Below are 27,427 nucleotides of genomic sequence, written 5' to 3'. Positions count from 1 at the left end.
ATCTCTTAGTTTCCCAAAAGCGGTAAGGGAATGGCAGGTTGAGTGTGGGTTCTCACTCCGGGTCCGGCATCAATCCAAAAATAGGTTGCCAAAGGAATGTCCAGGACTGAACACCATGTCCTTGGCGTCAGCAGGCTACCACACCATGCATCTATATACAGTTAAGTAGCACTTTATTATTATATTAGGCAGATTTACGCAGGGACACATTAGATTTGTGGTGGACACGGGGTGATTGCGGGATTCGCCCAGAATCACAGGAGGTGGTCACGACCCTTAGGCTTGCCAGTATAGATATTACATTGTATCAATACCGGTAGAAGGACAGACACTTGCCTCAGTTTTAAGGGCTTATGTAAGAACTATTACGGCAAAAAACAGGGAATATAGCATAAATAAAATTAACCCCAATGCATCCTGATCATCGTAAATAGAACCCAGCAGAGTTCAATAGTAAATCCAACATAGACCTGCCTGCTAGAGTGAGAAAGAGGGTTTCGTGTTGGTGACAAGAAACATTTTTACCTTAAAATATATTCAAGGATTATCCCAGAAGACCAATACATTCGATAGGGGGTCCTCAGAATGCATCAAAGTAATGCGATTTGTAACATTATTTACTGGGCGGTTTGGGACTGATAGGTTGTCCTGGAGGGACAGCTTATATACAAAGACTATACAAAGACTAGGGACCCCCCTTCTATCGCCGCATCGATGATCGACAGGCGACATGAAACATTTAGTGTAGAATATATTCAAGGTGCCCCACTAGAACAATACTTTGGATTTAGAGGTCCTCAGAATGTATCCAGGTGACGCAAAGGATCACTGTTTACTTGCGGTCTGGGACTGTTAGGTAGTTCTGGGATAGGGTCATCATAGCACGAAGAGTAGGAAACTTCCAACCTTGCATTAGGGACAGCTTAGTTACAAAGACTAGGAAGCCTTCATTCGTTCCTTGGGGGCCTCACAATTATTAGAGTGAAGGCTACAACAATTTTAAAGTGTTGGTCTTTAGTTCTCTGCTCATGTCTGCCTTGGTGAATAGTGCTTGTGATTCTCGTCCTTCATGGGTACCCGAGTGAGATAATTTTGAATCTCATGCAGTGAGCATGTATCTGCTGAAGTGATATCTTTGTGGCCTAAAATCACTCACAGTCATGCCTTTGGACGCCAGGTCCTTTAATCTTGATCAATAAAGTGTCACTGATGAACCACAAGTTTTGCTGCAAGTAAAGAATTTAATAATTAACCTACGTACTAAAAGGGAGTACAGCTCAAACCATAATACGAGGTCAGTACATTTTTTTTTTTTTTTTTTTTTTTGGCAGAGAATATAGCCCTCATGGAGGGTAACAGCAAGGATGACCAGTTGGGCCCTATGCTGGCATTCACCCCAATCACCAGTAGTACTCCCGATTATAGCACTCATACAGTATAGAACCTATTTTAACATCACCAAGCATGTTACCTAACCCTAAGTAAGTAACACATGGTCAATAAATAAGGTAATATATCTGGCACGGCATGTTCCACTACCTAGTTACCTACAAGACATCCATGCTCAGGGGAAACCACTTGCGGCAGAACAAAATCAAGTAGTATAAAATAAAACCATAAAACCATTAAACTTTTCAAGTTCACTGACAACTCAGAGTATTTCAAACAGGTCCCCACCGGGCGTATCTAGGTATTAACATCCGAGTCCAGTTCACTATCTCGCAACACCTTATCAGAAATTAGAACAGCGGCTGGAAGCGGTGCAGGAGATGTATAGTTTTCAGAATAAATAGAACTATTTACATTAACTCTGGCCCACAATCCTGACCTAAGGTAGTTTTAAGTAGGGGTTAGTCTGTCCCGAGAAGGAGAGCTTAGACAACAATTTTAGTTAGGGAAAGACGAAGGGAAAAACAGTAGTGTCCCATAGCTGCACAACATGATATAGGCTTGTGTTTAGGGCAAATGTGTCAGCCACCCGGGTCCAACAAGCGCCCCAACGGGGCGACGTGGGGGACAGGTTAGGTTAAGTTACGGCAGGGTAGGCGAAGGGTTGCTGGCTATGCGGGCCCATACAAACGGTTTCGCTCAAGGGGACTCTTACCGGCAGGATTTAAGTGGTAATCCTGGGGTAAAGGGATGGGGGCCGAGAGGGATAAACTAGTTTGCTCGCATTAGCGAGAGCGGGACTCGGCCGGGTCCCTCTAACATAAAGTTATTTAGGCACTTGTATTGAAGCCGACCATCTTTATATTAATAGGGCCGGAGGTCGATTTGCTTGTCTCACTGTTCTGGTTTACTTGTCACAGAGATATGGCGGGTATTTGTAAACTGGAACTTGCTGCAAGTAAAGAATTAATTAACTAACAATGCACTGAAAGGGGCAGCGTAGGAAGCAAGCACAGCCCAAAAATAAGATGCCAGTACAAGGGTGTATCGTCTATTAGTTACAATGAAAACTTGCCCCTCGGATGAGTATCAGCAAGACTGACAAGTGCTGCCTCTCAGCCAGCATTCATCCCATTCACCAGAGCCCGCTCAATGCAACACTCATACGTGCAAAATAATTTTAGAACGCCGTGCATGTACCCTACACCAAGCGAGTAACGCATAGGTAATACACAGCTGGCCCTGCAAACACAGTGAGCCGGGATTGCGTGGCCTCTGGGGTCAGAGGCAACAAAGCAACACTGGTCCAAGGTGGGCATGGTATATTCTTACCAGACTGGGTGAAGCTCGGGAAAAGCGGGGGAAAATAGATGAGAACTAGGGAGCTAAAGGTGGGGCTCTGGGCGCAGCGGTCGCCACGCCCAGGGCTGTGGAGGAGTTACAGGGCGATCCTTATACAAGACAGGCGCAGGAACAGGACCTGAAGCCTCCAGTGCAAAGCGCACCGTGCAGAGTCATACATACTCCAAGGGGTCCTTCTTGGGAACTTGGGGTACGACGGCGCCCCGTTAGTCCTTAGGGCGGTTGTAAGCCTGAGCAACCGGGGGCTTGCCATATAGCGCTCCGCCCGGCTGGGGAAGGTGTGAGTTAACTCTCCCTTGCTCAGAGGGCGCAGTGGGTGGACGATAGGTCCACCGGTGGGAGGAGTTTATCCTCCCAGGTACCACACCGGGCTATGGCCGCTGGTGTTCATTGGCTCAACTTCAGGTACCCTGCAACAAGGGGTTGCGGGGCGGACGGGGTCGCCTGTAAGATAACCCACCTTTTATTTGTACAACAAATAAACCTGCAGCTTCTTCACTCCAAGAACTGGTGTCTGTGTGTTATTTTGGTTTGAGGGCTGTGGGCAACGGCGTACCGATGGAAATACTATGCAGGATGCCCGTGGTCCCTGCAGGGGACCCCATAGGAGGGCAGGCCCCGTAGTATGGCCGTGGGGAGCCGGGCAGCCCATCCTCGAGGGGGGGGGGTGTGGGGTGGTGCGGCGCGAGCTATAGGGGGGCGGGATAAGGGGTGGGGCCTAGGGAGGGCTTATATGCTGGCCCCTCCTATCGCGCGCCCTCTTTGCTGCTGCCCCCCTCCATAGATAGGTCGCATCCCTGGCTGCTCCCCTCAGCAGTCCAGCCGTTAGGCAGCCCCCCTTCCTCGCCCGGACTCTAGACCCATTTTCATCTCCCCTCCCTACCGCTCACCCGCTGAAAAGGGGGGAAGTGGGGAGGGGGACAGTATGATGTATTAATGATTGTCTCTGTTGCAGGAGGAGTTACAGGGCGATCCCTATACAAGACAGGCGCAGGAACAGGACCTGAAGCCTCCGGTGCAAAGCGCACCGTGCAGAGTCATACATACTCCAAGGGGTCCTTCTTGGGAACTTGGGGTACGACGGCGCCCCGTTAGTCCTTAGGGCGGTTGTAAGCCTGAGCAACCGGGGGCTTGCCATATAGCGCTCCGCCCGGCTGGGGAAGGTGTGAGTTAACTCTCCCTTGCTCAGAGGGCGCAGTGGATGGACGATAGGTCCACCGGTGGGAGGAGTTTATCCTCCCAGGTACCACACCGGGCTATGGCCGCTGGTGTTCATTGGCTCAACTTCAGGTACCCTGCAACAAGGGGTTGCGGGGCGGACGGGGTCGCCTGTAAGATAACCCACCTTTTATTTGTACAACAAATAAACCTGCAGCTTCTTCACTCCAAGAACTGGTGTCTGTGTGTTATTTTGGTTTGAGGGCTGTGGGCAACGGCGTACCGATGGAAATACTATGATTAAGGCTACATTTCATGGGCTGAAACTATGTGTACGTCGTTAAAGATCATTTTCAAAACTATTGTCAGAAAGATGAGCAATTTGATGACTTGGTTGCTTGCAAGAATAATTCATGCTCAAATAAAAGATCACATTAGTTTTGAAGGTTTCCCTTCACCAACTGTAAAAAATGTGGGTGGTCAGAATGCTTGGATAGTTTTATATTTTGAACTTGTTTTTAAATCGAAAAACGTCTTCTCTATTGTGGGTTATATAATGGAGTGTATTTAATATAGCCTTAGAGCCCGACATAGCGGAAACTACCGGCCATTAAAGGCCCGCTCCAGCATTAAAATCCCGAGCCGAAGGCTAGGTCAGGGCCGGACTGGCTACCGGGCAGTTGTGTGTGCTGCCGAGGTGGGGGCGGATTTCGTTGATAGGGATCTGCGTGTGAAAAACGAAATTCGTTTTGCTTTTTTTTATTTCAATGCGGACGCAGGTCCCCATCAACGAATTAAGCCCCCACCACAGAGAAATTAGCCCCCATCTCGGCAGCACACACAACTGCCCGGTAGCCAGTCCGGCCCTGGGCTAGGTCCTTTAAAAAGGGAGGAGACCTTTATTGGCCAGTAGAGCCCGCTACCTAGGCCTCAAAGGCTATTCAAACATTCCACCACTAGAGGGCAGACTGTTCTAATTTGTAAAACAAAGGCCTCACGGAGTCCGAGGAGGTTGAAATCCCCTAGGGTTCCGGGAGGCCTTTGTTCACATCAACATCTATGAACAAACATTGGAATGTTGATGCCCCGGGCTTCTACCAGCCATTAGAAGCCCGGAGCATTCCATTGTCTTCAATGGAGCGCTGAACATTCCAATGTTCTAATTTTTATATTAATTTTTATAAATAACTATAATATATTTTGATTGAACAGAAAAATGAAAAATTGATAGATAATACTGAATCTCTAGTCAGACCTTGGTTTGAATTTATATTGAATTAATATTATTTGGCATCATCTTCATTTTAAAATTGTTCTAAAGTACCTAGTTATCCCAGCATATAATATGCCTGCCCTGTTTAAAAAGATGTGAATTAGGAGTCGTCTGGGATTGAAGCATCTACTCATGGCTTGCCCTTTGTTGAACAGTGACCTTTCTTCCACTGATTTCAGGGTTCAGAAAGGTAGTGGCAAGAGTAAAATGTAAACTGGACTCATAAGAACCCTGTTTACGTCTTGTAGTGTGCTCTCTTTGGTCATCCTCTGGCCCCACAGCAGAATCTGGAGGCTGTACGGGGGTTCACCCCTGCATGCAATCTAGCTTTAAGAGGGGTTGATGCCACTTCTGTTAATCCCAGCATTTTAGTGAATTAACGTCTGTGATCAGAATTAGTTCCTCTGTCAGTGCTTGGCTGAGCAGGGACTCACTCACCAAATGAAGATTCACATGTTCATGTTAAGTGCTTACAATGGCAAGTCCATCCTGGTGTGGCTCCAACTCATTCTTTTTTTCATGAGAATGGAGTGGGGAAAACTGAAGCAACCTCCCCTCACGTGTGTATTCACTGTATGGTCCAACCCAAATGATATTGCCACCTTCCTTATAGGAATACTTTTGAGCTTTACTGGACCCTGTAACAGCTCTCCGGAGGATAGTGGCAGATAGGCGCTGTTTGTGGGGGCCTTGTGCCTCTATTGTGCTTTCTATGTTTCAGTGTGTGTAGGAACAACAGGAGTAAACCCATAGACCGCGTTGGGATGGGTATGTAGTATAAGCAAAACAATTCCCAACAGGTATCAATAGAGGGCAGTTAAACAATGTATGCAATCCGCATTACATCAACAAGCAACAAGAAGTCTAGAAAAAGTTTTTAAAAGGCTTATTATTCACCAATTAGAATGTAAATGTAAATGTAAATGTATTGCGACTTATATAGCGCACGTATCACCCGAAGGTATCAAGGCGCTTGCTTAGGGAACCCGTCCTGGTATTCCCCTGTGAGATACCCCGGCAGGGTATCCACAAGGTGAAAGCCAGGCATCCCGCCACGAGGGGCCGTAGTGGAGATTAAGCAAGCTATTGCCCAGAGTCGCAGAGTGTGACCCCGTGAGTCGAGTAGGCACCGGAGCGAGAATTGTTGAGTCCGTGGAATTTTGAGCCCGAGACCCGCCGAGGCGGGGAATCGAACCCTGGTCCACGGCTGATCTCAGCTTCCGGGTCTGCCGCCTCTAACCACTGAGCCACGCTTCTCCACTTGCAGTTGCAGTTGCAGTCACTTAAAACATGATTGAATGAATTTTACAGGAGCACAAAACGTAAGATCCCGACTCACGGGGATCGAAACGCCGTCGACAACACAGCATAATTATTTGGCGCATCTTACGTTTTGTGCTCCTGTAAAATTCATTCAATCATGTTTTAAGTGACTGCAACTTGACCTTGTGGAGCCATCACTGTATTATTCTTTGTCACTATGCGTCGTTCACGCTGTTCACCTTAGCACTTGCACTTTCACCATCACCAATTGTACATATCACTACTCACCAAGTGCTTTCGGGTTGTCACATGATTTGTTCTGTACAGTGCTGTTTAACTGTATTGCCATGTGAAAGACCCTTCTTCTAATTGGTGAATAATAAGCCTTTTAAAAACTTTTTCTAGACTTCTTGTTGATGTAATGCGGATTGCATACATTTAACTGCCCTCTATTGATACCTGTTGGGAATTGTTTTGCTTATTCTATGTTTCAGGGCGTAAGCCCTAATTAGACCAATGAATTCACACATGGTTCCACAAAGGACATACACTATCTGCCTAACCTCTGATCGCATCAGACTTTTCCGCCAGGCTCTGCCAGATTCTGCAGTACTGTCCTTATTTGGCCTTTGTGGTGGTCCTTCTGAGGTCGGACTCGGCTCCCACTAGTCACCCTGCTCTGGCACCATTTTATCATAGCACTTGGGGATGCTGCCATCCGTCATTGTAGCGGAGGCACTGCAGCCTTTGCTTTCTACCTTTGGTGATCCTTCGTCATTCTACGGGCAGTGTGTGGTGCAGTGATTGCGCTGTTTGTACCTTTTACAGGACAGCAGAATGTCTTCTTTCACTTTTGATTAGTGATGGGTGCATACCTATGTTCCCTAAGCACCTCTCATTACGGGAGAGCTCTCTCCCTAGAACATTTCTTCTTGAGATGGCACTGAGGAAGCAAAACCCAAGCAGGGGCACAAGAGATACTGTTTTGAGGGTAAAGCGCCTCCACTGAACGTTGGTCTGTGCTCTCCACCACCCGAGGCACAACCGTCTTCCGGCCCCTCTTTGGAGCTGGATAGGGGGTGTTTACCCCCAGTCTACCTCTCATGGGGGCGATAGGGGGGTCAGAAATCCCACTAGACTAATAACTTCCCTTCACGCCACTTCTCTAGGTTTTTGGCCCTTCTAGGAAGGGGAGACTGTCAGTAAATACCCCCATCTACCCCTCCCCCAGGGCCAAAAGACTGTTAGGCCTGCGGTCCCTCTCACTCCCGGACACATGCCCAGGAGAGCCTCTCCCCCGCCCCCCAAACAGTAAATAAAACAATTCCCTGGCCGTCTAGAGGGCTGTCTGTCCCCGTCAGAGGCAGACTGGGGGTAAACTGGTTTGTGAACCAAACATTGTACATCAAGGTTATTAGACCTTTTCCTAAAAAAAATGGATCACAATGCATAATTCAACTCGCTGTATATGAGACAACTGCTTACCCGAGATACTGCATTAAGCAAGTTTATGTATTTTGCTTCACCTGAATGCAATACAGAATTTTGATAACACAACCGCTCAGGAAGTTATTACAAGAGCTGCTGCAGGAGTACAGCACGTGTTGCATTTGAAGCCGTCCGCACACCTCTTCTTTACTAAACCTTTATGGTCATTCTGCGATAAAAGATGAAACTAGATTGAACGATAAAATACACACAAGTGGCACATGTAGGGAATTTTTACTTTTAGACTGGTGCATTTATCCAGAGATGCAGCGTGTAATACACATTCCTTCCACCTACGAAGCATCGCAGAACTAAATCCTAATGTCACTTTTAGCAAAGAGGATTCAGAGTAGGCAAACTATGCTCTGTTTGTAAGTAATAAAATAAAGAGAATGAGGCAAGAAATCTACAGTTTTTTCCACCTTCATTAAATAAGCATTGACCATAGCGGGGAAATGAACAAAAGCGCTCTGGTGATGTCAATGTGATGTTAAGACTGGTTTGTTAACAAAAGTTACCTACCAAAACCCACCCTTCCTTTTTAGAGGCTACCTTCGACCTTATCTTATTTTTACCTGCGAAAACCACACATTGCGCTGCACTTAGCATCATATCACATGATGCAGCAGCTAGAATGAAAACCGCCTTTTGAAATTTGAAGCATGCGAAAGAAGAGAAACAGTAGTAAAAGGACACAGGTCCTGTGTGTAAGATTTGTTCAGGACTGGAAGTATATAAAAATGCTCACAACATCTGTGCTAAATTAACGGTTCTGTACATACAGCAGATCAAAACAGAGTGGGGGTTGGGCTGAAACACTACATATTGGACTGGAAGTATCAGGCGCGCAACACCCATTGGGCTCACGGGGCTTCAGCCCTCCCCCGTCGTGTATGTCAGTCCGGGCTGACACGTCTTCGTGGGCTGGCGAGCATCTAATTGCAGCCGCGCCCGAGTACTTAACAGGTCTTTAAAAGACCATTATTTGTAAGTGAGGCTTTTGTTGTGTTCACCCATTCTTACAGCCACTCAGTCTGTGGTTGGAAGAATTAGCCCCCCCCCGCCGAAATACTATTCAGCCCCCCCCCCCCAAAAAAATTTGGCTCTAGTTGCCCGCCTGGGAGGTATACACATTCCACCCGTTGTGTGGGTAAGGGGGGTGAGAAAACGCTTACCGCATAGAAAGATCCATGGGCACTGCTGCAGTCTAGACCTTGCATGGGGTATTTAAGAGGGGTTGGGGTTAAACAGGGTATAAGGGTATGAGGAGCGTGAAGTGGGTGGGACAGAAGAGAGGGTGGGGGCGAGTGGGCCTTGAGGGACAGAAGGAGAGAACGGGAGGGGACAGATGAGCGAGGAATGCAGTGAGTGTGAAGCAGTGGGGTGGGGGGATAAAGGAGACAGTACAGTGGAAGTAGAGAGGGGAAGCAGGGGAGAAAAATAGTGGTGGCTGAGAAGCAGCGGGGGTGGGGTACAGAGTGGCAGGAGATAGAAATGCATGTTAATTCTCAGCTTATGCAGTTCATTGGGGAAAATAATCGCCTTCATGAGACACAATCTGGATTTAGGCCACAATACTGCCAAGCCATGTCTTCCCTGGACCGGAAACAAGCTTCCGAGGACCGGTTTCTGGCATTCCAGCCGTCTTCAGCCCGGCTTGCTTGAATCCAGTGGCAAAGTGAGCAAGGGACTCACGTCTGAGCATACCCTGCCACACTTATGGCGGCCAAAGCGGTACAAAAGGGGGTGGTGATGGACGGAGCATCTGAGCCAATCAAACACTCACACCCAGTCAAAAGATCTGGGCCTGATCCATCACCGTTCTTTAGCCCACTCTGCCACCCCAGTTCAGACATGGCTATATGCAAATCAGTCTAACCCTGTGCCTCATGGGAACAGTCCAGCCCGAACTGCCAAGCCATGTCTTCCCTGGACCGGAAACAAGCTTCCGAGGACCGGTTCCTGGCATTGACTGGGGGTGAGTGTTTGATTTGTTCAAACGCTCCGTCCATCATCCCCTTTTGTATCGCTTTGTTCGCCCTAAGTGTGGCAGGGTATGCTCAGACGTCAGTCCCTTGTTCACTTGGCCACTGGATTCAAGATAGCCTGTCTGATGAGGATTATGAATCCGAAACCGGTCCCAGGATGCTTGTTTCCGGTCCAGGGAAGACATGGCTTGGCAGTTCGGGCTGGACTGTTCCCATGAGACACAGGGTCAGACTGATTTGCATATAGCCATGTCTGAACTGGGGTGGCTGAGTGAACTAAAGAATGGTGATGGATTAAACCCAGATCAGTTGACTGGGGGTGAGTGTTTGATTTGTTCAAACGCTCCGTCCATCATCCCCTTTTGTATCGCTTTGTTCACCCTAAGTGTGGCAGGGTATGCTCAGACGTGAGTCCCTTGTTCACTTGGCCACTGGATTCAAGATAGCCTGGCTGATGAGGATTATGAATCCGAAACCGGTCCCAGGATGCTTGTTTCCGGTCCAGGGAAGACATGGCTTGGCAGTTCGGGCTGGACTGTTCCCATGAGGCACAGGGTCAGACTGATTTGCATATAGCCATGTCTGAACTGGGGTGGCTGAGTGAACTAAAGAATGGTGATGGATTAAACCCAGATCAGTTGACTGGGGGTGAGTGTTTGATTTGTTCAAACGCTCCGTCCATCATCCCCTTTTGTATCGCTTTGTTCGCCCTAAGTGTGGCAGGGTATGCTCAGACGTGAGTCCCTTGTTCACTTGGCCACTGGATTCAAGATAGCCTGGCTGATGAGGATTATGAATCCGAAACCGGTCCCAGGATGCTTGTTTCCGGTCCAGGGAAGACATGGCTCGGCAGTTCGGGCTGGACTGTTCCCATGAGGCACAGGGTCAGACTGATTTGCATATAGCCATGTCTGAACTGGGGTGGCTGAGTGAACTAAAGAATGGTGATGGATTAAACCCAGATCAGTTGACTGGGGGTGAGTGTTTGATTTGTTCAAACGCTCCGTCCATCATCCCCTTTTGTATCGCTTTGTTCGCCCTAAGTGTGGCAGGGTATGCTCAGACGTGAGTCCCTTGTTCACTTGGCCACTGGATTCAAGATAGCCTGGCTGATGAGGATTATGAATCCGAAACCGGTCCCAGGATGCTTGTTTCCGGTCCAGGGAAGACATGGCTTGGCAGTTCAGGTTGGACTGTTCCCATGAGGCACAGGGTCAGACTGATATGCTTATAGCCATGTCTGAACTGGGGTGGCTGAGTGAACTAAAGAATGGTGATGGATTAAACCCAGATCAGTTGACTGGGGGTGAGTGTTTGATTTGTTCAAACGCTCCGTCCATCATCCCCTTTTGTATCGCTTTGTTCGCCCTAAGTGTGGCAGGGTATGCTCAGACGTGAGTCCCTTGTTCACTTGGCCACTGGATTCAAGATAGCCTGGCTGATGAGGATTATGAATCCGAAACCGGTCCCAGGATGCTTGTTTCTGGTCCAGGGAAGACATGGCTTGGCAGTTCGGGCTGGACTGTTCCCATGAGGCACAGGGTCAGACTGATTTGCATATAGCCATGTCTGAACTGGGGTTGCTGAGTGAACTAAAGAATGGTGATGGATTAAACCCAGATCAGTTGACTGGGGGTGAGTGCTTGATTTGTTCAAACGCTCCGTTCATCATCCCCTTTTGTATCGCTGAAGATGGCTGATAGCCAGAAACCGGTCCTAGGATGCTTGATTCCGGTCCAGGAAAGACATGACTTGGCAGTTCGGGCTGGACTGTTCCCATGAGGCACAGGGTCAAGACTGATTTGCATATGGCCATGTCTGAAGTGGGGTGGTGTGGAGTGCAAAAAACGATGGATTTAGGCCCAGATCTCTGTACTGGGGTGAATGTATGACATTGTTCTGCATTCTGTCCATCAACTGTTTTTGTATTGTCACCCCGAGTGGGATGGGTATGCTCAGACGGGAGTCCCATGCTCTCCACACCACTGGAGTCAAGCTATCCTGGCTGAAGACGGCTGATAGCCAGAAACCGGTCCTAGGATGCTTGATTCCGGTCCAGGAAGGATATGGCTTGGCAGTTCGGGCTGGACTGTTCCCATGAGGCACAGGGTCAAGACTGATTTGCATATGGCCATGTCTGAACTGGGGTGGTGTGGAGTGCAAAAAACCTATGGATTTAGGCCCAGATCTCTGTACTGGGGTGAATGTATGACATTGTTCTGCATTCTGTCCATCAACTGTTTTTGCATTTGTCTCCCTGAGTGGAATGGACATGCTCAGATGTGAGTCCCATGCTCTCCACACCACTGGAGTCAAGCTATCCTGGCTGAAGACGGCTAATAGCCAGAAACCGGTCCTAGGATGCTTGATTCCAGTCCAGGAAAGACATGACTTGGCAGTTCGGGCTGGACTGTTCCCATGAGGCACAGGGTCAAGACTGATTTGCATATGGCCACGTCTGAACTGGGGTGGTGTGGAGTGCAAAAAAACGATGGATTTAGGCCCATATCTCTGTACTGGGGTGAATGTATGACATTTTTCTGCATTCTGTCCATCAACTGTTGTTTTTGCATGACTTTAAAATGGCGGCATATATATTTTACCTTCCTTAATATATCTTTTTTTGTTTTTCTTTATTATCCTTTATGACCTGTAAACTGTGTGGTTTTGGCTGTGGCGTCGTCATTTTATTTTAATTGATCCCTCTCATCCCCATCTCATTTTTTGACGCCCTGGAACAGACTTAGACCCTAGGACTTTACATTTTTTGGGACCCTTTGGGGGGTTTTCAGCAAGCTCCTTTTCAACTAACGTGTGATCTTTTATGCTCGCTCACCTATTCCACTGAGAGCTTGTTAATTGTCGCCGCATTCCTCCTCTCTCTTACTCTCTTATTTGAGCTCCCTCACCACAAGGTGCCCTGCTTAAAATGGAGATAAGTCCCAATTCTAACGGGAACGACACCTTCATCATCAACTACCCAGCCAACCTCTCCAAGAACAGAGCAACAAATTTCAAACATCGAATCCTCAAGGCTAGCCCAGAAACCCTAGTTTCCTACCCCTATTTCTGTCCTAACAAGGGTAACAAGGTGAACAACCTTATATTCTAAACTAGGAAACGGGCTTGTTGGCGCACAGTGCTCTACTCTAAGCTGCGAATATCAGATTCTAAAAAAACTCCCCATGGTCTTAAGCTTTCAACGTCTCCCTCGCCCTTCCTCAAAGCCACCACCACCATCACCCTCTACAATAATGGGATCATTCTAATACAAGCCTCCAATGACAACCTTGCTAAGTTGGCCAAGATCTACCCCACCCTTCAGAAATTGGTATACAGCAACTCCACTGACCCCTATACAGCCACTACCTCTCCGATAGGATTAGCTAGTTCCCCTCCACTTTCAATCGCGAGTCCCTCTCCCTCCCTCAATCCATCCCCCTCTGGCAATTTCAGAACCTCCTCGCCCTCGGTTGGTTGGCGTCAACCCTTCAGATCAACACCTCAGCTATCTGACGGTCATGTGGTCTCACTCGCTCTGTCGACTCAGCCCAACTCTGGGTGACCCTCGTGGTAGGTTGATTCCTCAAACCATTTTATCTCAGCGATTAACCGTTGATACCCTTTCCTCCTCCCCTTTAACTTTGCTCCCAGCTAGGCCGGTTTCTGGGCAATGCTCCCCTTTGGATTCTTTTCAAGCCAACCCTCTGATTTATGTCCTCCCCCCCCCCCTCCCATCTGTGATGGTTCATACCTCACTTTTGAATTGTCCTCTAGTACTCTCCAACCAACTACCTAGCCATGAACCTCCCTCCACCTTAGTGGACCCCACAGTACTTCTTCATGACCCGCTATCACCCTCAGTCTCTCCTGCACTCCCTTCCTCTCCCGACCATTACTCCTTTTTGACGGCACGCCTTGATGATATATCTCTTCAACTGTTAAATCTCTCAACTGAGTTACATGACGTGAAGGCCCTCTCGAAAGATCTCCTCACCATGCTCAGTATAATAATTGGCCCAGAGTCTCTACAGGACTTAGCAACCACAATGGGCAGTCTTTAGCCCCCATCGTTTCCCTCTCCAAACTCTCCACCCAGCCTCAGATGCCTTAAGCCCGGCCTAGTGGCTACTGTTCCTCAAGACCATCTCTCTCTTTTTGCTCCTCTTGGTCCAATGCTAACTTGACTCCTCCGAGGCAAGTACACTCCATTCTTCCCAACCCAAACAGAGTCCCTTCCCGCAATCTGAGATGCAGCATTTCTGTTTACCTCACTAGGGTGAATTTCTCCCAGACTCCTCACCCTCTAATCCGCTTTGCCTCAAGTGCGTACTATTAAATTGCAGATCAGGCAGTAAACACGCCTCTGATATCTTTGACCTCATCCAACACAACGACTTACATATTATCATCTTCACCGAAACTTGGCTAAATTCCGCTCCTACTCCTATTTTAGACCTCCTAGTACCTCCCACTCACGATATTGTCAGGCTTGACAGAAATCTGAAATTGGGTGGTGGTCTAGCCTGCATTTATAGGAATACTCTCTCTATCTCTCAGGTGGAGTCCTCTTCCACCCCCCCTCCTCCTGCGAATATCTTTGTCTCAGCATCTCAAGTAAGAACCTACCAATCTGTAAACTTCACACCTTTTATCACCCACCGGGAGACAATCTCCCTTTCATTGATCACTTAATGGATATCATCTCTAGCAATGTCGACTCTGCAGTATCACAAATCTTCCTAGGGGACTTCAACCTGCATTGGTCCAGTTCCACTTAGGGCAAAAGGGAAAAAGCTAATGGCTATATTGCTGCTACTGGCAAAGCGTAGACTCTCTATACACTGGGACAGCAAACGTGCCCCATCGCTCACAGACTGGTTTGTGGATGCTGCCTATTGCAGGGATAATTTTTTGATATACGCAGAGGAGCTGCCTTCCAATTCTAAACCCTCAGACATATGGGTCCTGCTCTCTGAATATCTACGTGCCAATGCGGACTTACTCAAACAGGCTACTGACACCGTGCACCACTCTTAATTCTCTATTTCTGCCCTCCCTACTGTTTGGGCTTTGATGTGTATATGTGTTCTGTGTAACGCCGACATGACTTCATGTTATTTACAAGCCTCAGATCTTTACTATCATGCTATGTACACATTTTATATAAGGAAAGTGACTGAAATGTGACATGTATTTGTTGTTTTTGTTACATGATAAAACTGATAAATAAAAATAAAAAAATAAAAAAAAACCTGCATTGGTCCAAACACAATGACCCAGCGATATCCTGCCTCAAATAATTTCTAAATGATCATGATTTGTCACAGCTCTGTGATCAACCTACCCACACGAAAGGGGAAATCCTTGACCTCATCATCTCCAAGGAACATGATTGGTCGGACCATCCCAGCATCCTTTTCTATATTAACAGGGAGGTGATATTGAGGAAGGCTCAAACGCTTAAATCAAAGATTCTGAAACGAGATCTCAGATCAATAAATCATGACAAACTAGCTGTTCATTGTAAATCCGTCCTTTCCTCCCAAGCTGACTTGGTTGAGGTTCAATCTCTCACGGACCACTACAATTCGTGCATCGCCATGATCATGGACGACATTCCTCCACTTAAACTTAAAAATACCTCATCAAAAATGTTCAAACCGTGGTACAACGAATACTTACATTCCGAAAGTCGTAATCTTAGAGCAGCTAAAAGATCCTGGCGTTCCAATCCTTCCTAGGATCAACTAACACTTCTGAGAGTTGTCAGAGGCCTCTACAACAAACAGATCAAGAAAGCTAAGGTTGACTACTTCAGATTACAACTAGATCATGCATCAAATCGTCCCAAGAAACTCTTCGAACTGGTCAAACAGCAATCTGTTACCGCTCCAAGCTTCTCTGATTTGAATGGCATCCCACCCTCTTGCGAGGAATTTGACACTTTCTTCACAGCGAATCCTGACTCATCTCCATTGACCTTGCCTCTAAGAAGGCCCCCTTCTTTAGCTGCCTCGCCCTCCGACTTCTCCTAAAAGCATATCCCGACCGTCGTTGACGCTAAGAACAATGCTTCATGGGGCTCCTTCTGCACTTTAAGTGAAAAAGACATTGAAAAAATTCTCCAGACTGTCAACCCATCTAACCACTTTGGGGACCCGCTGCCTCCGGCCATCTTCAAAGAGATCAAGACCGCTCTCATCCCCACCTGGACCAGGATTGGAAACGCCTCCTAATCTCAAGGCTTGATCCTCGACTGCCTAAAAGCAGCCCAGGTCTCAACTATTCTAAAAAAAAACTCAACACTGACAAATCGGATCTCAATAACTGCCGTCCTATCTCCAACATCTCCAACCTAGCGAAACTTCTCGAAACATGTGCCCAATCCCAGCTCTGTGCTCACATTATGACTTACCAGCTCTTAGACCATCATCAATCCGGTTTCCAGAGGGGTCACAGCACTGAATCAGCCCTTCTACACATCTTTGATGACATCCTGAAAATGCTTGACAAAAATGAATCCTGCCTCCTGATCCTCATTGACCTCTCCTCTGCATTCGATACGGTCAGTCATGACATTCTCCTATCCATCCTACAAAACAGAATGCGTTTCTCAGATCGGGTGCTCCACTGGTTCTCTTCCTTACTTCTCCACAGATCTTAAAGATTCAAGACAAACCACTCTCTCTCCTAGCCCTCCCCAGTACTTATAGTATCTGCCCTCTCTCCTATCATCTTTAACCTTTTCTTGGAACCTCTTACTAACTTACTTAACTCTATGAATATTCTCTTCCACATGTGTGCCGATGACACACAACTCTATCTGAAAATGTCATCCCCGGACAACATCATTTCACTAAATTCTATCCTCACGTCGACCCAAAATTGGTTAACACTTCCAAAACGGAATTCTTGCTCATCTCCCCGCCGAACCACACCCCCAAGATCGATCTCTGGTTGCCTCACCTCACAACTCAACTGCACTCCGATCATCATAGACTCAGCCAAATCGCCCGGAGTCACAGTGGACAAGCACCTGAGTATGAAGACTCGTATCAACAATATTTGTAAGGGAGCCAACCACCTAATGAGGACACTCAGAATGATCAAACCCTTCCTGCCACAAAAGGATTTCAAGCAGGTGGTACAAGTTCTTGTCTTACCAAGGTTAGACTAATGTAGTGCAACTCTCTATGGCCTTCCTAAATACGCCTTGGCTCCACTTAGGGCCTCGCTGAACTCTGCAGCAAGACTGATTACAGGCTCCAAACGAAATGAGCATATATCCCCAGTCCTTAAATCTCTCAACTGGCTACCTTTTGAAGCATGAATCCAGCTAAAGATTGCAATCCTGACGCACAAAGCCCTTCACTACAATACTCCCACATATCTAGCGCAAAAACTTGAATTATCCTGCGGGGTGAGGGCATCTAGATGCGCCTCTACTCTCCTCCTGAAACCTATCATCCTTCGCAAAAAGAGAACTTGTCACCCAGCCTTCTCTGGTGCTGCCCCTAACATATGGAACGCTCTTCCTCTGGATGTACGCAGACTCGCCTCGACGACTGCTTTCAAACTGGAAGCAAAAAGATTCTTAATGAGCAAATTCCTACCATAAGGGGTTGTGGCACTCATAAGGCGGCTGTCTCTTTGTTCCTAGCTCCATGGCACAACTAACCGCCACGGACCGGATCGACTGCATAATATTATACCTTTTATGTTTACCATTACTTACTGTTTTTAATTGGTTTTTTTCTTCTTTTTTTTTCTTTCCACAATTGCTGTGTATATCTAATTTTGTCCTCTCTACCAACTTATTGTAAAGCGCTCTGATATCCTTCGGGATCTTGTTCGCGCTATATAAAACTTTATAAATAAAAATGATGGAGGTAAAGTCCAGTGCCCTCGTTACCAACACTACTCTGTAAGTCAAACCTTAAATAACACCCTATGTTTGATATATTTGGGCTGTCCTTGCTTTCTCAACTAGTTATCAAATAGTCCTGGACTAAGCCATGTGTCCTGAACTTGTGTTGTCTTACTAAAGCTAAGATTTGGCTACGCTATGGTATCTGAGCCCAATATCTTATTTTAACTTAATAACTTGACGAAAAGACATTAAATGCTAACATGTATACAAACATTTTTACATCTTTTTGTGGTAAATGTGACTAGAGGCGTGTACAAATGATGTAGGTTTGTATTAATTGTCTGTGTGTTTTTCAGAATGAAGTAACATTGAAATAGGATGGACTGCCGACATTCAGAAGTAACTCTTTGTGTAGTAACCAGCCAGTTACTATGGCTACTGAGGTGGAAAAGACAAATGCTCTCCTGCAGACCTTCAGCACAACCTCTGTCGTCTCCAGCCTTGGTTTGGGGATATTCTGCTTTCTGTCTGACCAATTCCTGCGGTTTTCTTTAATTCAGCGAAATGACTGGTTGCGGGCACTTACAGACAATACAGTGCATGGCCTGGTAGGCATGTGGTCCTGGGCAATCGTGATTGGATTCAGGAAGAAAAGTGACTTCTATGAAGTCCTACTAGCTGGATTCCTTGCTTCTGTCATCGACGTGGACCACTTTTTTCTAGCAGGCTCTTTCTCTCTGAAGGTAAGTAGAATGATACTCGGAAGCTGCTTTTGTTCCATATTTTGTCATACGGGTGGTACTTTTTATGGAAGTGAATTGGCTAGTTTGTCGAAGAATAACAAAAAAAATGTGTAGGCCATTGGTTTATATATATAGTCTAAGTCACTAATTAGACAGTTTGTAATTAGGTGAATGTTCTGTTTGTTTGAGGCTTACATCATATACAATGCTTACCTTTGAGACATCTGTGAAAATGCTACATCCTGCTGATTTTCCTTTGGAGGCTAAGGTAAGTTAAGATTTGTTCTTTTAGCTGATTTCTGTAAAATGGAGGAATTCACTTATGTAAGTAGATTAATTATATCAAGAAATCATAGTTACAATAGTATATGTTGATTATTATTGGTATTGTAATAAAAATCAGTTATCAATGTTGAAGATCACCAGTATTGTAAAACAGACCTATACTAATATTGGCACAAGCAAACGGTAATTGCCTACATGTTGATTTCCACGGCTCAACAGGACATTCATATCTTTGGAACTCATCTAACTTGATAGAATGGTAGGTGAAGTTTGTCTGTGGTTTCACTTCTAATTCTTAGGGTTCATCAGAAATTCAAGACAGCCTGAGACGGTCTCCCATACTTGTGGTTCAACTGAACCACCAAGTCTAATTTGATGTTTTTTTATTATTATTATTATTATTATTATTTGAACACATGAACCTCCATCCACAGCAATCTGTCAAACGCCCCTTAATAACAGACCACTCATCAAAGTGGAGGAGGACTTTCATCATGCACTTCCTACAATTACTCATTCACTCGTGGGCAATTCCTTTGGCATCATGGTTAATCTGACCTATGGCTAGAAATCCATGGCAGAGTACCAATTCAGAAGCAATTGGTTGAAGTTCTGCTACTGATCATTGCTAAAGGGAAAGATCTGCTTATAGACGGTGTTCTTTTGAATTCTAAAGGTGGATATTCAAGTTGATGAAAATGATTTAAGACCAATATGTTAGCCATAAGCACCATATGTGACAAAATGGGGGACCTCTCCAATTCTAATGAAACAATTAAATATCATCTGACTGATCTACATCTGCTTTCATGGTCAGCAGGCGTGTAGCCAGATGGAATTTGAACCTTGCGCTCACACATTTTAGGCTCACGTCTAAGAATCTCTAGTGCAGGAGTTTCAAACTGGGGTGCGGGCTCCCTAGGGGGAGCCTTAACTGATCACAGGGGGGGTGCCAGACTCTGGTTAAAAGAAGCATAATTCTGGTAGCAGTGCTCTGTTGTAAGCTCAAAACAAATGATCAGTAGTTAGCCACCCTGTAATTGGCCATTACTAACATTTTTGTCATTTATATCTATCTGGGAGTATGTGTCAAAAGGGAAGGGACTCTAAATATTCTTCCCCCTCCCTTTTTGGATGACCACACTGTGGATACTTTTACCCGTTAGTAAGGCCTAGATAAATAGTTATATGGTAGTATGTTTGGCAATCATATATTTGATTGCATATTTAAAAGGTTTAACATAACTGTAATGTTTAAATAAGTCTAGACATATTTAAACATTGGTAGATTTTATAGACTAATTGTGAAATATTGTGGGGGGGGGGGCTATTTGTTTTTTACTGGTGGGTGCAGCATTAAAAAGTTTGAAGACCGCTGCTCTAGCGTGTTGGGACCTAAAACTGTTACACTATCGGACAACATTTATTCACCAGTAGACATCAGGAAATGGCATAGTTTTTTCCATAAAATCAGGGTAGTTATCCGAACTTACTTACCTGTTGCTCTAAACATGTCTGAAGGTTATCTGTATTTTTTAAAAGCTTAATTGTAGAATTTCCTTCAGAAAAAAAGAGCCACAACTATAAAAATATGGCAATAGTAATACAAAAGAAAGATAATTAATCATGAGTAAAGCCACAAGAAAAATCCTACTTCCAGAAGAAAGTCTCAATAAATCAAATCCTTAGCAAACCCTTCTCTTAAAGTAATGAGCATTTTAAAATAAATTTTAATTGATATAGTTTTTAATGAATATACTTTTTTGCTGTTGTATAACTATGTATATTAGTTGCATTTAATTCAATGTATGTGAACACATTTTATCTGATACGGATCTGACATGCCTGTACCCACGTGATATACCTCTGATTTAAATAGACCCTAACCTCCCGAGTTGTCCCTGTACAGCAAAGGTGGGCCCCCTTACTCCACTCGAGATTCTTCTTCTTTTGGTGATATATCAGGTTGTACCTTACACAACTCTATAAACTTTACCTCATGCTGTAGTATCTCTGTAGTTTAAGAAATTATTTCAAAATGTCAATTACATATCACCTTCTGAAATTTATATTCGGGGTGGGGTTTCGACTGGTAGGGAACATTCTTGGTCCGAATAGAAAGACCCTGCCTTTTTTGGTACAATATCTATACTAGACCAAATGTCTGAAATAGTTCTACTCATTCATTCGAGTTTTTCTAGAGTAGGCTAGTTGAAGAAATTTAGAATTAATTACTTTGTGCTTGCAAGGTCACCTTTTTGGTTTGAGTGCAAGCCATGAACCACTGCTTTATAAGCTTGCTTTAGACATCAGTATTGTTATTTGTATTTATAAAGCGCACAATCACCCACAATGGTATTCTGGTGCGGGGTCGGTGGGTGATCCAACTCTAGCTTCCATGTATTCTGAGAGCCTCACACCATATGCGGTCTATCAGCCTAGAGAATAGCATACATATTCAACACCATATATTTTATGTGCTCTGTATTCAAGATACACAGAACCTCTCTGGGTTGGCTTTTCGACATTTGTGAATCCAGTTATGGAGGCAATATTAGTAAGCAGTGCCAGTGGAGAGACTGATATACGCAAGCGTAATTGTCTAAGGGTAAAGAAGATCCCATCGACAAAAAGATCCAAAAAACCTCATTATCCTTCGCAAACGTATATGCACTAGTCGGAGGCTCAACACGAATACTAGATATCTGCGAAGCTGGGGAGTACTAGATGGCATTTTGGATTTATTTTATATAATCCTTTTGTTATATAAACAGCGTCTGGATTCAAAGTTTATATACATTGCTAGAACATAGCAAAACAAGTGGAATACATTCTGAACATATATTGATTATATTTTTTGTTTTTCGCTCAAGGCAGCTTTGAATCTTCCTCGACGCCCGCCTTTACATTGCTCCACTCTGATCCCGGCTGTGGCTCTGGCACTGAAGTTCATCATGCACATTTTCAGGCTGAAGGACTCCTGGTGCTTCCTTCCTTGGATGCTGTTCATCTCTTGGACTTCACATCACGTCCGAGATGGAATCCGACATGGTCTCTGGATCTGTCCATTTGGAAAAACTGCACCATTGCCATACTGGCTCTATGTGGCCATCACAGCAACTTTACCCCATGTTTGCTCCTTAATTATGTACTTGACAGGAACAAGGGAGATCTTGTCTGTTAAACATGGCATACGTATAGATGTGTAAGGCAGTGGTGTATTGTCTAGTGTGCACCAGAGTATTGGACATGGACCAGGAATTAAACTTATACTCTTTCAAAGTGTTAAATATTATGATCCGGACAGAGCCCTGTATTCGGGATTTGGAATCTTGTTGCTATCTCTTTATCTTTTAGTGAGACATGAATTTATTTTCTGACCTCTTGAACTGCAATTATTCTTCTACATGCTTATGTGTTTTTCCTATATACAGATGATATCCAAGCCATGGGCCCGATCCACTAACATTTTGTGTATCCATGTAGAACTTTAGGTGTGCACAAAAAGTAATTTGCTACTCATATAAACAGGATTCTTATTTTGCATTTATTAGTCTGTGAATCCACAAGTAATGGGTGTTTCTGATGGATACATCTGCCTGTGGAATCCTCACCCTTTGAATTACCCTAATGCACAGCATTACACAGAAACGTTTCTCCTCAGCTGTCTCACATTGACGAGGACGCCACAATTGAACGGCTCTGCATGCGACTCCACGTGACTTCTTTGAGCCATAAGAAGACCTCGTCTGTTCCCTTTTTTCCGCACCGACAATGCGTAACTGTTTTTTCCCCGGCTCTCCATTCTGCGAGTTTTCTTTGATACTGTTGCTGTGACTTTGTAGCCTTTGAAGATGACTACTCCTAGAAATTTGAGATTCAAGCCGTGCAAAGAATGCGGGGAGCCAGATGTCCAACACTGACCCTCACAAATATTGTTTGTGGTATTTGTCTTCGGATCAAGACGTCGGGTAAGCGGATGAATCCAAAGGCCCTGAAGGAGCGGGAGGCCACGACCGGGGCACAAGTCTTATTGATCGCCCCAGATTGCATTGGCCGCGAAGGGTGTGGTACACAGACCTCCTATACCTCTCATTGCACCCTCCGCTGCCCTCCCCCTCAGGACAGACCTCCTCTCGCAATCGCAGTGGCAGGTTCTACACCCCCACCTCCAGACCCTGCACCTTCATGCCTGGAGATTAAATGGGCCAACCTGGATTCTTTCTCTCCCACCGGATGTGGTGGACGTTATTTTATCGGCCAGAAGACACTCAATCAAATCTGTCTATTCTGGTAGGTGGGCTAAATTTGTAAAATGGTGTAGAGAGAAGTCAATTGATCCCATAACCAACCATTTATCTAATGTCTGATTTTTTCTCTTTTCCTGGAACAACAGTGTAGCAACTGTTAAAGGTTATTTATCTGCCTAGTCAGTTTTTCTTTGTTTGCCGGATCAACCCTGTTTGTTTTAATCTCCCTTAGTTATTAGATTCATTAAGGCTCTCACTAATAGGTTTCCTCCTGCTCCCTTTATCTTGTTTCAGGTGGATTTGAATCTAGTTCTTACGTTTTTGATGGGTTCGCCTTTTTAACCTTTGCATAGTTGTCCTTTAAGGTTTCTCTCATTTAAAACTATTTTTGATGGCAATCACAGCAGGTATGAGGGTGAGTGAATTGCAGGCTCTTCGTTCCAGGCCTCCTTTTACATCTTTCCATGCGGATACGTTGGTTCTTCGGACCAGAGCTGCTTTCCTGCCTAAGGTGGTCACCCCATTCCATTTGGGAAAATCCATCACCTTACCCACTTTCTACCCTCCCCCTTCTTAGGAGGAAGAGAGACTTCATCGCCTGGACCCCAAGGGGGCGGTTTGCTTCTACTTGGACAGAACCAAGGACTTCAGACTGGATGATCAACTCTTCATAGGATATGTGGACAAGATGAAGGGCAAGGCTGTCCACAAAAGAATGCTGTCCATGTTGATAATCCTGCGCATCAAGATCTGCTACGCCTTGGCCAAGAAGGATCCTCCTGAAGGTATTCATGCCCATTCTACCAGAGCCAAGTCTTCTTCTTCAGCTTTGGCTAGAGGTGTCCCTGTGATAGGCGTCTGCAAAGCGGCAACTTGGGCCTCCCTCCACACTTTTGCGAAGCACTATTGGATTCGAAAGTGAGGAGGGACGGCCATTTTGCTCGTTTTGTGAGCAGGATTTTTTTATATAAGCATGCAGGCCCCCTCCTTCGGGAGCAGGACTGCTTGGAGATTCACTTCAAAAGGTGAGGAATCCACAGGCAGATGTATCCATCAGAAGAATAAGTTATTTACCTACAGTAACGCTTTTTCTGGTGGATACCGTATCTGCCTGTGGATTCCTCACTGACCCACCTGCCTCCCCATTGCCTGTCTGCTTATACCAAAAATTCATCAGTTTGTATTTTATGTGATTTATTGCTTGAATCATGAGTTTAATTTGAATTGGGAAACATCTATGATGTAGAATTTCCATTTTTGGTTGTGTTTTGTATACTATGTATACTTGTGAGAAGGTTGTTGGTTCGCCCTTTTCTCCTCAAAGGCCCGGAAAAAATGGGTGGCACTGACGTCAGCATGCTAACGATGTCCTCCTATGGCTCTGATGATGTTACCCGGAGTCGCGTGCGATGCCGTTCCATTGTGACGGCCTCGTCGACGTGTGAGAGCTGAGGAGAAGTTTCCGTGGAATGTTGCGCATTGGGGTAAGTCGAAAGGTGAGGAATCCACAGGCAGATACTGTCTCCACCAGAAAAAGTGTTGCAGAAAGTAAGTAACTTGCTCTTTGCCACATTTGTAAGGTTAGGGATGGGAATTTGAGTGTTCAGGGGGTTGTCTTGCAAAATACAATCAATGAACACCCACAAACTCATATAGTTGTGGGTCCTTGCATTTTGCAGGTGGTTTCCCATTCCAAACACAAAGGGATACAGAACTACTACAAGTGCCTGACATGGAAGGGAATGTAAATGGTTGAAAAATACAAAGGCAAATGCACACTTGTTTATTCAATAATTTCCGGAGGCCGAAATTTCTTGGGAATTGTAGTAATCCATGGCTTCCAGGGCAAGTTGATTGTTAGATACATCACATAAGGCAGAAATGTAAGATTTTTCCAGAAGGTGTATAGTTCTGACTTTCTCATCTGGAATGTATGAATCAATCCCGTCGGGTGTAGCCGTGCGCTCTACAAGATGCATAATAATAATCAGATCGAGTAAGTCTAAAATAGTGCCATTTTACAAAAGTTTTTTTGTGGTGGAAAACAGTAGAACAAATAAATTTGCGCTGCATTTCCTGCTGACGGAGCAGATCCATTGATTTGCCCCAAATTCTAAATATGACTGCATCCTGGGAAAAATCAGTTTTATCTGCTCCTCATTTCGTAACCAGTAAATGTAAAAATACAAGTTTGTTTGCTCTGTTTTTGCCTATTTCAAATTCCTTACATGTTGTGCTCTATAGACAATCTAATTCCAGAATACGTTTGTTAACTGTGACACACAATTCATAAAACTACTGTGTTCTAACAGATGTCTATATGTTCACAAAGATTACTTTGCACCGAATGCTTATACATGTTTGAAGTTGTATTATGATGAAATAACCCACATCATTGCATATTCTGGTTTATGCATTTTGAATTGTTGTGTCTAGATGATGCCCAGAGATCGAGGCATCATCTAGATGTAGTATGTGCCATTTTATTAAGGTGGCCTTCGTACTACTTTCTGTAGTAGATCAATTTGGTCTCTTTTAGAAAAGAGTGGCATTTCTATTAAACTACCCACTGTTCTTCTGGAATGTAACACGGTTTGCAGTGGTGCATGCAGGGATCATTGGCTATGAAAGAGAGTTTGGCTTGTATTTGACTTCCTGATCTAGTAAGTTAGATATTTTGCCATGCTTTTAGGACACCAGGTTGTTCAACTCTCTTCTAAATGTGCTGATGTGTTCATGTGACTCAGAGGAATTCAGGTGCAAAATCCTACGTGGTATCGTTGCAATTTTTGGTCCAAAGAAAAAGTTGAATATCATTCCTTCCAGATCTCGAATGGCAAACAATCCCTCGAGCGTTAACATACGTTTGCTACCGACCAGCCTTGTGTGCATGTCCACGAAGGTGTTCCAACAATGTATAGCAGCTGTAAGGAGCCTATTCCATGGTGTCACTGTGTACATCATAAAACATGCATCAGTAGGACAGTGATTAAGTGTCCATTTATCCAGAATTACGTAGTGTCTCCTTGTTCTCGCCATTGTTCAGTAAATAGAGAGCTCCTCTGTGAGATAATATGCTCATTTATGTGAGCAAAAATGTGATTGGATCCGTTCTCCAAGGGTCACCCTCGTCTAGTAATTTGTGTCAGGGGTTTGGAATTTAGTAAAATATCTACTTGTTCATGGGGCAGGTTGTTTCATGGATCTACTTGTCCTGTAACAAAATGCACTTGTCCCTTTTGTGTCATGCAAAGCAGCGACAAATTATGGCAGCAATCTCATTATATAAGAGCTCTGAAATATCCTCTCTGATTATGCCAGGGCTCCCACTATAGTAGGGTTTGAATACTAGCAATTCACCTATGTTGTCTAGTTACTGGGGCTGAAAGTAATGGTAAGCAACAATTCCATGTTTGGAATGCCCATTCGAGTCTGTGCAAACCTACTAACTTGCATGTTTTAAGTGTTTTCACCAACTCTTCTCTAATCTTTTCCCAAACTACGAAGGTTGGAAATTTACTCCTTACAATCGCAAACATAAAACATCTTCAACGGTTGGAAAAAAGTGGTTGGAGGGAAAGTGAACTTGCAAAGACTCAGATTATCGCATGAGCAAATCTACACCTGCATATTTGCTCATGCTAAAATGCAGCTTGCAAATATTTTCTAGGCCTATTTCTTGGCCTACGTCTGTAAAGTCTTGTGAATTAATGAAAGCCGCATATCTGCAAGAGCATGGGTGCACTTTTGAGACTTTATTTAATAATTGGGCCCCTAATTAGGTCTGGCGTTAACTATGACCTTTTGTGTTTATTAAAATTCTGTCTCTCTCTCTCTCTCTCTCTCTCTGTCTATTGGCTAGTTTCATTGTGAGTGACAGCATTCTGTTCTTTCACAAGGAACATATCGACACAGTTATTTTGTTCAGTGCCAGGAACTAGTGTGGCAATTGTGCTTACTCGCGTATTGGAGCTTTCATAGATTCACATGCCTGAATCATTCCTTGTCGTCGAGACAGGAGTCTCCGGTATATAAAAAAGCACTGCTTAGCAGTCAAGCAAACTGAAAGAGGCCTAGGCCCATTTTCCTTTTGCAACCCATTACACTTGTTATGTAAAAAGGACCAAACTTTTCCCTTAACCAATCAGAGCTCCTCACCCTCTAGAACCCTCCTGAGAGAACCTTTTGCCCCTCAGATTTTCTATTGAAAATCCCATGTTCCTCGTTGTGCTCGTTTTTCGTCCCTTGTCCCGCTCGCTTGTCTGCCCCCCACCGCCATGTTCCTCGTCGTGCTCGCTTTTCTGCCCCCCCACCCCCGTTCCTCGTTGTGCTCGTTTTTCATCCCCCCCACCCAC

General features: G+C 45.0%; 1 protein-coding gene across 3 annotated transcripts in view; it reads left to right on the top strand.

The window, feature by feature from the left end:
• The window catches only part of TMEM267 (transmembrane protein 267), a 48,002-nt gene extending 22,342 nt beyond the window's left edge, over positions 1–25,660 (top strand). For all 3 annotated transcript variants that reach the window (XM_078675040.1, XM_078675038.1, XM_078675039.1), the window contains exons 2-3: positions 18,151–18,537; positions 21,696–25,660. In XM_078675040.1, the coding sequence (XP_078531166.1) occupies positions 18,226–18,537; positions 21,696–22,031 (648 nt within the window). In that variant the 5' untranslated portion in view covers positions 18,151–18,225 and the 3' untranslated portion in view covers positions 22,032–25,660. The remainder of the gene's footprint in view (positions 1–18,150; positions 18,538–21,695) is intronic.
• The last annotated feature ends 1,767 nt before the right edge of the window (positions 25,661–27,427 follow it).

This window comes from Lissotriton helveticus, chromosome 2_1 (assembly GCF_964261635.1).
Source record: "Lissotriton helveticus chromosome 2_1, aLisHel1.1, whole genome shotgun sequence".
Taxonomy (NCBI): Eukaryota; Metazoa; Chordata; class Amphibia; order Caudata; family Salamandridae; genus Lissotriton; species Lissotriton helveticus.
This window is presented reverse-complemented; position numbering and strand designations above follow the sequence as displayed.